General features: G+C 32.3%; 1 protein-coding gene and 1 long non-coding RNA gene across 3 annotated transcripts; one reads left to right on the top strand and one right to left on the bottom strand.

Moving 5' to 3' along the window:
- Positions 1-2,519: 2,519 nt before the first annotated feature.
- LOC125474022 lies at positions 2,520-4,341 on the bottom strand. The gene is made up of 3 exons (XR_007255775.1): positions 3,884-4,341; positions 3,430-3,487; positions 2,520-2,883 (listed from the first exon to the last, which is right to left on the bottom strand). It is a non-coding gene; the product is annotated as an uncharacterized LOC125474022 (long non-coding RNA).
- A 427-nt stretch (positions 4,342-4,768) lies between these two features.
- Positions 4,769-13,586, top strand: LOC125474036 (wax ester synthase/diacylglycerol acyltransferase 6-like). 2 transcript variants are annotated; one of them, XM_048577459.1, is made up of 6 exons: positions 4,775-6,483; positions 10,360-10,432; positions 10,622-10,689; positions 12,021-12,230; positions 13,076-13,213; positions 13,314-13,586. In XM_048577459.1, exons 1-6 carry the CDS (start codon positions 5,617-5,619, stop codon positions 13,467-13,469), a joined length of 1,512 nt encoding a protein of 503 aa, XP_048433416.1. In that variant the 5' UTR covers positions 4,775-5,616; the 3' UTR covers positions 13,470-13,586. The 2 variants fall into 2 exon arrangements, with proteins under 2 accessions (XP_048433417.1, XP_048433416.1); XM_048577460.1 differs by lacking the exon at positions 12,021-12,230 and having other exon boundaries at positions 4,769-6,483.
- The last annotated feature ends 31 nt before the right edge of the window (positions 13,587-13,617 follow it).

Genomic DNA, 13,617 nt, shown 5'->3' with positions numbered 1-13,617 from the left:
CGGAAACCTCACAAAGAGGATCCGGTGCGGATTCGTATTCGATAACTATAATGCTTTTGTTTTGTTTTTTTTTTTTTTTAAAAATTTATTCTTTTCCAATACCCTTTTTTTGTTCAGTTATGGTTTTTTTTTTTACCAATTTGTCCTTGTTTTTTGAACTTTTGAAGGTTTGATTGTGAAGAAAGCAAAAGGACTTTTTTGACATTTTGAAATTCTTCACCTATTGGGTCTTCTCCCCTTATATATATATATATATATAGATTAGTGGACCTAACCGAACACAAGGGGACCATTCCTGAAAAACAGTGAGACCCAAATATTCAAATCCCAAATGACAACTAATTTATATATAAAGCAAAGCAAGTAGACTTAGTGAGAAACAAGAATCCCAACTAAAATCTCAAACCAAAATCCATCACAACAAAAGAGAATACATCACGCACACAATTACTCATATGAGCTAACAAAAGGGTTTAGAAGTCAAGCAACCAAGTACCAACCTGTAATTGAAAATTAATATAAAAAATTGAGTTAACCAAACATCCGAAATAATCCAAATTTAGATTCCCAAAAAACACAAGAAAGAAAAATATTGAAGTATATTACAAAACTCTACTAATCTACGCTAGTGAAGGGAGAAGGATTTGAACTTGAGACACAATTGGTTGACTAAGAATGTCAGGGCAATCCATCACTCATTATTTCCTCTTTGTTTCTTTTTTCTTTCTCTTACATGAAGAAAGTTGAAGTTGCACTCCAAAACTAATTGAAAATAGACCAAACTTTTCTCATAATATAAGACTCAACTTTCCAATGTTAGATAAAAACTTACCTCACATGCATTCTATCATGTCCTTTTCAAAAAAAAGAAAAAATTACTATTATTAAGGAGTGAGGGAAGAGTTCAAAACTATTACATTAATTGAGAGAAAATGAGAGTTTCGAACCGAGACACATAATTAGAAACTCAACACCTAATCCAATAGAAATTAGTAATTTAGATTTGAGGTTAGGTATCGAATAGCGACTTGAATTAAGTTAGGACATGCAGACTCAACCTACTAAAATTGAACCATATACAAACTAGTATTATAGGACAAGTGTTAGGTTATGTGGTCCTCTTTTCAGATGGACCCTTTGCCTATGAATTATTCTCAAATGTCACATATCACTGTATATATTGTTATCTTCCTTTTTCACGGCACCCCAAAATTGATAATTAAAAAATCTGCCTAAATGGCCAAATTTGTGACACATGAACAATTATGCACAAAAAAAAAAATATATATATATATACGAGACAAAAATGAGTGGACAAAGTAAGAACACATATATATTATATACGAAAGAAAGGCAACTACCAATTCAGCCCCATTATAATTACTAGCCTTTGTGCACGCGCTCAGGCGCTCAGAAGGCATTTTTTGAATCACAGCATGCTACGCACGACTTACACATTTTAAATGTATTTATATGCATAAATTGGCAAAAGGAAAGTCAAATATTTAAAGTAAATGAATAATCTTAGATTTTGCTAGAAAAAACCTCTCATAAACCAATTACAGCAGCTAAATTCACATAATAAAATCAGTCTCTATAGAATTACATTAAGAATAGAGAAAATAATATTTAATAAAAATTTGATTGAATCATATTATTGCTAGCTCATTGTAAGGCTAAGTCCATCCCCTCCCTCTTAGTGTAGATAATATCGTTTGTTTTTTTTTTTTTTTTTAAACAATCATTTGACAACTAATTTAATCACATTATTATCCACGTGCAAAAGACTTTTTTATAACTGGCATTACACGTTTCTTAAGATGTTTTGAACGTGTTTAAAAATAAAGAAAATAATATTTAATAAACAACTGATTGAATCATATTATTACTAGCCCATTGTAAGGCTAAGCCCACCCCCCCTCCCCCTCTCCTTAGTGTAGATAATATTGTTTGTTAAAAAATAAAAAGAAAACAATCATTTGATAACTAATTTAATCACATTATTATCCACGTGCGAATGACTTTTTTTTATAACCAGCATTACATGTCTCTTAAGATGTTTTGAACATGTTTAAAAAGAAAAAATTTGAATCACATTATTGCTAGCCTATTGTGAGGTACTAATCAAAATAAAAAATAAAAAAATAAAAAAAAATAAAAACAAACAAACAAACAAACCACAAAGAAAATTAATTATTAAAAAAATACTATTAAAATGACAAAAATGTCCTTACCTTATTTGATGCATTATTTTGGAATGTTTTGGAAGTTTTTTGTTTTGGGGGCATTTTTGTCCAATTGTTGAAGCATGGTGACACCAAATCACTATTCACCTTTTCCATTCTCTTTATATATAATAGATGTGGTCCCTCCAAATATAATATCCTCTCACGTCAAAGCTGTGACTTTGTCTGCGTGTTTTACAAGAAAACTTGTTGGTAATAGAGAGACTTTTCAGTGTGGCCAGAACACGAGATGGTACACCACATGTAACTACACAAATGGTGAGATATGTGTATTATTAAAATTTTCTATCACTTATATAAAAACACGTGATGTAACACTCGTGTTCTAGTCACAATAACAAATTTCTCTCGGTAATAGACGGTGATAGAGCTAACAACATTTTTTTGTAGACCAAGATATGAAGCTTGAGTACCACTTTGGCTAGCTGTTTTTTGGCTATCTACTCTGATTGAGCCATTTTGGCTATCTACTGTCATCGAGATGCCTTGAGTCACTTTTTGTTAAGTATCTTGCCATATATATACCAGTAGACATAGTTGACGACAGACGAATAGAGCATACACACGAATATGCTTTTGCGGTCAGCTGTTTCTGGCTTTTCAAATTCCAACTAACACAACTTTGTCTCCATTGGCACTGGCAATCCACATATGTATGGATTAAATAGTGATCTAAAAAAAATCAAATATAAAGCACAAGTTCCATTATTATTAAGTACCGATCAATTATTGACTCTCGTATGAGTGATGTGTAGTATAACAAGGTAGAACTATTTAATCCATACATATGTGGATTGCCATTAGTAGATACCGATTAGTTCTACCTTGTTATACTACGCATCACTCATATGAGAGCCAAGAATTGATCGGCATCTACGCATCACTCATACGAGAGTCAAGTATTGGTAACTTAAACAATTATGTATGTTTTCATCCTGCATGAAAAACAGAAGCATTCTAGAAAATAATTTCATCCAACAAGAAAAATAGAAGCATTCCAGAAAAATAATTTCATCCTACAATTCACAGTAAAAAGAAAAATACGGAAAAGTAAAAAGCAAATAGAAAAATTGATTAAAATCCTCCACATGTAATAATAAATCTAGTTAAAAATCCTCAATCATAGAATTAAACAGTCAGGCACAAATACATATAGATCTAGAAAAATCAAAACCAAATTTACCCAAATTAGAGGCTGCAGAGTGCGGATGTGCAAGCAAAGGACTGCTGGAGGCCAGTACCTGCAAATTCAAAACCAAATTTAGAAAAAAAAAATAATAGAAAAACTTTGAAAAGAAACTTCAATCCTATCAGATTGGGTTGAGCGTATGAAGGTGATCGTACACTCTTAACATTCATCCAGAAAGTTATGTACTTCCCATGTCCATCTGCTCATTGCTTTTTTTTGTCACCACTAGCAGTCACAAAAATCCAAGGCAATGAAATAGTAGCAAATTAAAATTAAAGTTTCACATTCGGTGGATCTGGTTAAAACTATACAGTTTCACCCATTATTCATTGATTTTCGAAAGAGAAAGGAAATTGATAACTGGGTGTCTAAGCTTAGCAACCAAATAACAAATTGAAGAAGAAAATCCAAAAGACAATTAAAGAAATATAGGGAAATAAATAAGTACCTTGTTGTCGCCTGACGAACTCGATAGAAAACCGAATCTCTCTTTCCCCAATTCGGGTCCTGTTATGTTAGAGAGAGAAGAGAGTTAGAGAACGAGCAACAGATGATACTGAGAGAGTGGCAGAAAAAGGAAGACGAAGGAGAGTGATTGTCGCCGTCACTGGCAACCACCAGTGGTTGGTCGTCGGAGTTAGGGTGAGACAGTAAGCAAAGAGGAGCTGAAGACGGCTGGAATGGGTGAGAACAGACAACTAAGTGAAATAGGTTTTACACTTTAGGGTTTTGATATTATTTCTTCGGTATATTTTTATTTTTTATTTTAATACTATATGTGACGAATGGCATAACGTGGCCTTTTTTTTGTTATGTGATGAATTTTAAAGATTCATCGCATATTAAATTTCATTAAGCGGTAAAATTTCCTGCCCAATAGTTTGTGGCGAATTCAAAAGTTTATGTGACGCAAAGTATTTTGGTATCCCATGAATATTATTATGTGACGGTTTCTTAAAAAGCGTCACTTATTTTACCCAAATGTGATAAATTTTTGCGCGCCACAAAAAATTCCTTCATCAAATCCATGATTTCTTGTAGTTACAGTTCGAGTTGTCAAAAGTTCTCTCTACTCGCTCTCTCTCTCATCCATTCAACTTTAGGTGATTATTAACTCTATTTTTTTTTCTTTGAATTTGTGAAATTTGTAGTGCATTGTAGGAATATGTAAAATTTGTAGGAAAATTATATATGAAATTGGCAGGAATTCGTGCAATTTCTAAAATATGTGAAGTTTGTAAGAGAGAAATGAAATTTAGAAAATTTGTAAGAAATTTTTGAATTTTGTTTTTATTGTATTAATGTGGGGAACTTTTCGACCCCAAAAATAGTGCAGGCCTGAGAAAGGCTCAATGAAGGCCTAAAGAAAGAAAGGAGGACGAAGGCCTAATACTTGTCAGAGCCAGCCCCACCAACTTGATCCCGTTTTCCATAGTTGTAAGCTCTAGAGATTGGTCCAGATGCACCACCAAATCCTCCACTTCTGACCACTCCATTGGTTTTTTGCAGTTCTGAATCAGAGCTCTCCTGAGACTAGACTTGACATTCGAATACTCGAAACAGTGTCCCCCCAGATCCCTTCTTTGCAGTTCGCTGTGTGATAAGAAAATAAAGCAACTACAAACGGGAGATTCAGTGCGCAATACCTTTCAGCAGCAGCAGAAGAATTAAGATCGCTGAAAAGTTGCAATCTACAAATAGTTGTAATACCCAAATCTTAATGTAATGCGGGTAAAGGAGGTGGCTAACCACTTTTCCCAACCCCCTTCATTAAAATTGGTGAGGTGCAATTAATCACCAAGGGAAGCTCATAGAGGAAAAGTGAAATACGCACCACAACTCCAGAAGCAATAAATAGTGGTAGGGATAATAATGGTTGAGAGATGGAACAAAACAACTAAACAAAAGAAATTAACTCTCACAGAGGAGGGAAAGGCACTCACAGCATGGTTGAATAAAAATTACTTTTCTAGATGTAAGTTTGCAATAGGTGCGGAACTCCAGCTTCTTGTCTACCCGGTCCCCCTAAAAACTTCTCTATTTCTACACTTCGCTTCTATATATGTCAATCGGCCCTAAAAGCTAGTGGTCAGTGCATAATTCAGTCTTTTGCTAGCAGCTGGGCACGGGCATCAAAACCTCCCTCCACTCTCTCTCTCTCTCTCTCTCTCTCTCTCTCTCATGGGTTTGTCGGCTGCTGACTCCTCCGAATTCAACGAGCCTCTAACCCCATTAGGTCGGTTCTTCCTCCAACCTGAAATGAACCAAATAATCCACTGCGCCATGGGCTTCACAAACCCTATAAACATAGATGCCGTCAAGTCCCACCTCAAAACCTCTCTCCTACTCTCCCACCCACGTTTCTCAAGCCTCTTGCTTCGCCAATCCAACGGCCCCCAGCACTGGCATAAGACCACCCCCAGCGTCGACCTCGACCGCCACATTGTCGTCATCAACAATCCTGTCCTCACCACATCACCATCCGTTGACCACGAGACTGCTGTCAATGCCTACTTGGCCGACCTTTCCACCACCTGTGCTGGAATACTAGGCACCGACGTCGACAAACCCCTCTGGGAACTTCACCTTCTCATGGCCCATAACTGCTGCGTCTTCCGAATCCACCATGCATTGGGAGATGGAATGTCGCTCATGTCACTGTTCTTGGCGAGTTTCAGGGAAGTTGACCAAAAAGATGACGAAGAAAAGGGTTTAGGTGGTGGGTTTGTGAAGGAGGTGAAATTGGTGAATGGTGAAGAAAAGAATATTAACATACCAACTTTGCCTTCTGCTGGTGGGAAGAGATCAAAGAGACTAGTAGGTTTCACTGGTGGGAAGAGGTCGTGGGTTTGGTTGCTAGAGTTTGTGGAGATGCTGTGGTTTAACATGGTATTTGTGGTGGAGTTTCTGATGAGGAGCTTGTGGCTTTCTGACCGGAAAACTGAGATAAGTGGCGGCAGTGGAGTCGAGCTGTGGCCAAGGAAGTTGGCCACGGCTAGGTTTGGCCTTCACGACATGAAGCTCGTCAAGAAAACTGTTCCAAATGCGGTAAGTGATTTCATTCGATAAGCAAACGAAACAAGTCGAGTACATAGAGTACGGTACGTACAAGCTGTGGCCCTGAAAAAATCTTCTTTCCGGGTAAATCACTTGAAAAAAAATCCCGAAGTAAAAAGGGCCACTCATGCTAAAAAACAATAGAAAATTAAATTTTAATCAGTAAATAAGACGAAAGTGTAAAATATATTTTACACAAATTGGATAAAAATATTGTATATAAATTGGATAAATTAATTTTAGCTTCTAGACTCTATTTAATGTCACATATGCATTTAATCTCCTTTCTTTTGTATAATTTTATGGTGTCCATGAATTAAATTATATGAAAAATATTGTAAATTTTGGGGTATAGACCCTTCCAACTCTTATTTCTTATATAAAAACTCACCTAATTATAAACATCCAAATAAAACCCAAATTTAAAAGTGATTGCCATGTAGGAAAGTAATTGACCTATTAATACAAAATATTTACAACTTGTACCACTATATTCAAAATAAATTAATAAATATTATTGCTCACCTTAATTACAATGAACAATAATTTATTGCATATTATTACCCCTAACACACACATATATACACATATATACGTTCAAATGTATATAGTACTACCATAAGGTCAATATATATATAGTTTACCTATATATATATATAGTACTACTATACATTAAAAAAAACACATATATATATACTTACGTAAGTAAAAACTCCGTGACCAATTGTTTGTTTTTGGATATATTTACTTTTTATTTTTCTAAATCATGGCGCTCATAACAATTTTCTCTATAGTGTTAAGTTGCCAACATTTTATATGTGAAAAATCCTTAATTTTTTTTATCCATAATCATAATCACCGGGTAACGGATTCCTCATTAGTTAATGGTTATATCCATCTTCATCAATGCAAAAAATTATTCGTTACACGTTATAAATTAATAGATATAGGTTCGATCATTAAATATCCATATATAAAAAATATAACAATACTTTTTGGAAGTATTTATGATAATAAAGTAAGGTAAATTGGTCCAATGAAAAAGAAAAGGGATGATGAAGGCAAATATTCTTAATAGCCACTACAAGAGAAGACGAAACAAATTATCAAATAATTTCAATACTTATGAATATACATATATATAAATAATAAAATATATTATGTTATCTTGTATGTATAATATACATTATTCGGGGTAGATTTGGTGACAGATACGGATCGAGGACCCCTATAGTCATATTTGAAATCGTAACCGAATATTATCGACATTTTTTCCACATATCTTCAAATCCGCCCATTCGTTCAATTATTTGTGCGCAGTTATCAAGTTTAACGGTTTGAATTTTCATCCCTATGCATGACTGAACCAAGGTAGGTTGGTTATGAAAAAATAATAATTAATGTTTGAATGTGCCTAATGTCTAACTACAGCAATGTATTTTTACATATACAAACCACAAACTTATATTTGTTGTCATTTTTTTCTTGTTTGTTTAATGTAAGCAAACATGGTGGCGCATAGGGCGACTCGCTTCCGTTTTTCGTCATCGTGGTGTGTCTTTTTAGGATGAAATTAGTCCACCTTGATTAATGAGTTGTTTGTTTGAAGATTTTGTAAGTAATTGTTTTTAGAGATTTTAAACTTTAATCTTTAAAGAAAATTAAAATTTAATAAAAATTTGTTGTTAAATTACATAATAATTTTAGTCATTTTTCTACGTACTTAATTCAAACTTATATTATACTTTTGTTTAAATATTTAATGAATATCTTATTTAATGTCTCTACTTAAATTTTAATTTTATTATTGGACACATTTTAATTCATTAATTTTGTTTTACTCCTATAATTAGTGTAACTAAATATCTGTATCGTAATATATTTTACTGAATTTGTGTACTAGAATGTTGCTACCTAACTATATTATAATTAATAAGTGGCACATAAGAAAATATACAAAAACATAAGTGTACCGAAAAGTCTGTACCTAAACATATTATACCAAACTAGTGTACCAAAATGTCTGCACTTAAATATATTATACTAAACTAGTGTACCAAAATGTCTCTACCAAAACATTGTTGAATATATCACTGCCAACTCATCTCTGCCAGCTCATCAAAACAGTAGTAAAGGATTCGATGATGTAATAGTTAGTTGAAATAGTTAGTTAGTCCTCTAGTTAGCTATATATAGCTATTGTAAACAGATAGTACAGTGAGTTCATTGAGTTTAATACAAAAGCTTCATTCATTTCTTTATCACATTTCTCTTCTCTCTGTAAAACTTCATTTCTTGATTTTATAATTGTTCATCTCTACTACTTCTCCAATGTAGTTAACAAACATATTATACTAAACTAGTCTACCAAAATGTCCGTACCTATACATATATATATATTATACTAAACTAGTATACCAAAATGTCCATACATAAATATATTATACTAAACTAGTGTACCGAATTGTCCGTATCTAAACATATTATGCTAAACTAGTTTACCAAAATGTTCACACCTAAATATTGTAATAAATTAGTGGCACATAAAAAAATATGCAAAAACATAAATGTACCGAAAAGTCTTTACCAAAATATTTTCTTATATAAGATACTTAACATAAATTGGTGTTGCAAAATGTGAGCAAATAAAAAGCTAATTCATTTGAATCCAAATAAGTACTTTAACCCTTAAAATTTAATTTTCTCTACATAAAACCCATCATAAGTTTTTTTTTCTCAAATAAAACCTATTGGCTAGATTCCACATCAGCAAATTCATTAATTATATTTGACTTTACACATTTAAAATTTTTTGATGCCCAAAACACCCCTATTTAAATGTTTGATGTACACAATTAGTTCCATACGGATTGTAAGGGAGAATTAATGGTTTTACAAAAATAAAAAAACAATAAATTTATTGCCTAATATATAATAACAACAAAACATGCCTAATATATGTAATAATACATGCTTAGTTAAGTCAACAAATTATATTTTACATATAAATGTAGGTAAATTATTTCACACACATATATAACAAAAAAAAAAAACATGGCTGGTATACGTAAAAATTCATGCAAAATAATTTACCTAGAGAAAATGTTATTTGATTTAGTGCACCTACTATTTGAATTTTAAAATGTTAGATTGCTTAAAAAAAAAAAAGCAAAATAATTTCCCCACTATATGTAAAATACATGCAAAATAATTTACCTACATAATAAAGCAAACCCAATGTATGCAAAATAATGTACCTACGTAAAAAAAAAAATTATTATTTTATTCAATACCATCTTACCCATTATTTTGTACATATAATAATAAAATGTGCCCAATATATATGATGATGCACACAAAATAAAATACCTACAAAATATATGTTATTTGCTCATCGTAAATTTACATATAGGTATATTAATTAGTATAATATGTTTGATCAAATATGTAGTACTGTGCATGCATACATACATACATATATATATATGTTTTTTTTCTTAATGTATAGTAGTACTATATATATATATAGGTAAACTATATATATATTGAGCTTATGGTAGTACTATATACATTTGAACTTATATATGTGTATATATGTGTATATATGTGTGTGTTAGGGGTAATAATATGCAATAAATTATTTGTTCATTGTAATTAAGGTGAGCAATAATATTTATTAATTTATTTTGAATATTGTGGTACAAGTTGTAAATATTTTGTATTAATAGGTCAATTACTTTCCTACATGGCAATCACTTTTAAATTTGAGTTTTATTTGGATGTTTATAATTAGGTGAGTGTTTATATAGGAAATAAAAGTTGCAAGGGTCTATATCTAAAGACCCTTTTTTTTATGCCACCATGCAGACCATAAATGATGTCCTTGTTGCGGTTGTTTCATCTGGGCTGTCAATATACCTAAGTCACCAAACACCAAAAGGTATAATAATTTAAAGGCAATCCATTTTTGCAGTCTTTAATTTTCTTGTACAACACCGAAAGGGATCAGAATTTAAAGGCAACCCATATTTTCGGTCCTCAATTTTCTTGAACGTCTCATTTGAATTATATCAGTTCAATGGCATTCGATCACGTATCTTAATCTAAACCCAATTGTTCTTCTCGTCAGTTTTGTCGGAGGGACTTCGAATTACTGGGCTGGCCATGGTAAATTTAAGACAGCAGCCTGGAATGGAGGTTTGTAACTTTATATATTTTATATTTATTTTTAGAGTAACGTTACACATAACACCTATTTATATCATCTTTGTAAATACAAGTAGGTCATGCTAAGGTCTCATCTCTATCAGATAGATAGTACAAATAGATGGTAAGGGTAGTATTTTTGTTATTTTTTTTATAATTAATTACATAGGTCTAGATCGATTGGCAAACCGTGTTAAAGTTATTGTGCCACCAGCCGGCCATATAAACAAAATTTTAGAAAACCACATGCTACCAACCAATTGTTACCATACAGTTGTCGAAAATCGGTTCAGTCCAAAACCGTTGGCCGGGCTCGATTGGTAAAGGACACAACTTGCAAGTAGCAATTGATATAATATAATAGTTCACAAACTTGGCTTATTAATTGAAATGCCTCCTGGAACTACCATTTAGTCTCAATTTACCTTTTGAAACTAGTTTTTCTCACTTTGCCTTTTGAATCAGACATTTTCGACTATCTTGGTCTCACTTCACTCATTCTGTTAAAGGGTTGTTAAACATAAGGGTATTTAGACATTTTATTTTTTACACATTTGTTTACCTCTAACTTACACACTAAACCAACCTCAATTCCATTTTCTACAACTCTAATTAATCCTTTTTAAATAAATTATTCAATCAATAGAAAATTTTCGAGCAACAAAATCATTATAAGAATCAAAATAAGGGTCACATTTTTGTTCTTAGAGTCACTTCACTTGGAAGGCATCCAAGTATTGGCTCAAAACTTTGCACTTGAAAAATACTCATTACAATAGAAAGAAAACATGATGAGCCTATTTAAAGATCTTTATAATCGAAATTGGCCTAATCATAAGTTTCACCCATTAAAAAAAGGGAGTTTTAACGAAAAGCCCGCGGTACTGTTCACTTTAACGAAAAACCACATTTTTACACTAAAAAATCAAACATGGTACTATTCATTTTACCCTTTATTTTGTCCTTATCGTTAAAACTCAAAGTTTTCAAGCCCTTTCCATTAGTTTTCCTTTAAAAAAATGATTTCAGATTAGTTGCACAAAATATAATCTTAAAAACACCTTTAAGCTTTCATGTCCAAATACTCCCCAAACTAAAAAAAATAAAATCATCCAAAGCAAATGTGCTTAGTTTGCAACCGAAAGTTTTACATTGTTGCTCCGAATTTTTGTATTGATTGAATAATTATTTTTAAAAAGGCCCTCACTTACAGGGTTTGAATTAACGTTGTCAAAAATGGAATTGGATTGAATTCGAACAAAAATCATTTGCTGAATTTGGCTGTACAGTTTTACAGTTAAAAAGCTTGAACATGTGATCAGGTATCCGATATGATGAAATCTTCTGGGTCAAGTTGGGGTAACAAATTCGGCATGTTTCACCTGCCTATTCATTGCCATAAGAGCAGCGGCACTGATCCTCTTGAGTGTCTGAAGAGAAATAAGGTGATGCTTGACAGGAAGAAAAAATCTGTGGAGGCTCATTTCTCAAACAAAATTGCATGCTTTTTTATGACCTACTTTGGACAAAAGGTGAGGATAACAAAAAGAGAAATGTTAAGGAAACTTTTTCAAAATTGAGACTCTCTTTCACTTTATGTTTTTTGCATAATTTTCTCACTAATATTATAAAATATTGTACCAAAAATATGAGGTGGCGGCCAGTCCATATCGAGTCTCACTTTGAGACCTACTCCAACCCGTGAAGTAAAACTCAAATTTTAGGTTCAAAATCTACCTCAACCTACTCCAACCCTTTGGTCAAATATGAGTTTTAACCCAAAACTCATTTATGGGGTAAATTTAACCTAGAATTCCCCTGAGTTTTTTTTAGTTTTATATTTATAGATTTGTTGAATCAAACGGCTAAGATATAATATGATCAAATTCAACAGTAAGAAAAAAAATCTAATGGTCCAAATTTAAATCCACCTGCTAAAATAATTAAAAAAATTATTTCATGTGTTTCATATTCTTTCATAGTGTTCCACGAATTTAATTGTATCAGTTTAGTGATTTTTCAATATTTATCAGAATTTAAATATTTTTATATTAAAATGTTCATAAAATTAAATTAGCATAGTCTATATAATAATTTTTTTAAAGTTACTTTAAAGAAAAAATTATCCTAAATTCATTTTTTAATATTCTCAATCTTAAAATTTAATCCAAAAAAGTTGGAGCAAAAAAACTATTTATAAGTTAAAAATTTTAGATTTTAACTCAAGAGTAGAAGATGGTCTTAGAATTTCTCTTAACAAATTGCACTTTTTATCCTTTTGAAACAATTAATTAAATATTCAAGAATACCAAACAAAATTGGGTGTGTTAATTTTTTTTTTTTTTTTTAAATATTATTAATATCCATTCTACTGCAGATTGCAACCTGGTTTCTTTACAGGCTTGTGTGCAATGCTAGCTTTACTATCTCAAATATAGTTGGCCCGCAAGAAGAACTTGCACTTGGAGGCAACCCTGTAACTTACCTAAGAATTAATGCATCCAGCCTGCCCCAGGTATGTGTGTGTGTGTGTAATCCCAAAGATTAACTTAAATATATGCAATGTGAATATATGTGTGATAGAATATGAATGATTTTTCTGGCTGGTAATGTAGGCACTTGTAATGCACATGGTGAGCTATGTTGAAAGAGCAGACTTGCAAATTTTGGTGACCAAAGATATCATCCCTGACCCTGCATTTCTCGCCAAGTGCTTTGAAGAGGCCTTGCTTGATATGAAGGAAGCAGCTGCAGCCATCGGTAGAACCTAACAAGCACGACGTAACGTCTCTACGTTTAATCGAATGTTATATTGTTGTATGAGGTTGAAAACAGTGATGGATAAGGGATACAGTTTTACATCCCATTAGCATGGACAAATTTTTCTAGATTAACGTTTATTTGTGAACGTTTCCACTG

Source organism: the organism of the source record quoted next, unplaced genomic scaffold (assembly GCF_019419815.1).
Source record: "Pyrus x bretschneideri cultivar Hongxiangsu unplaced genomic scaffold, Pyrus_bretschneideri_v1 Contig115, whole genome shotgun sequence".
Lineage (NCBI taxonomy): Eukaryota > Viridiplantae > Streptophyta > Magnoliopsida > Rosales > Rosaceae > Pyrus > Pyrus x bretschneideri.
The sequence above is the reverse complement of the archived record's forward strand: the minus strand, read 5'-3'. Positions and strand labels throughout refer to the sequence as shown.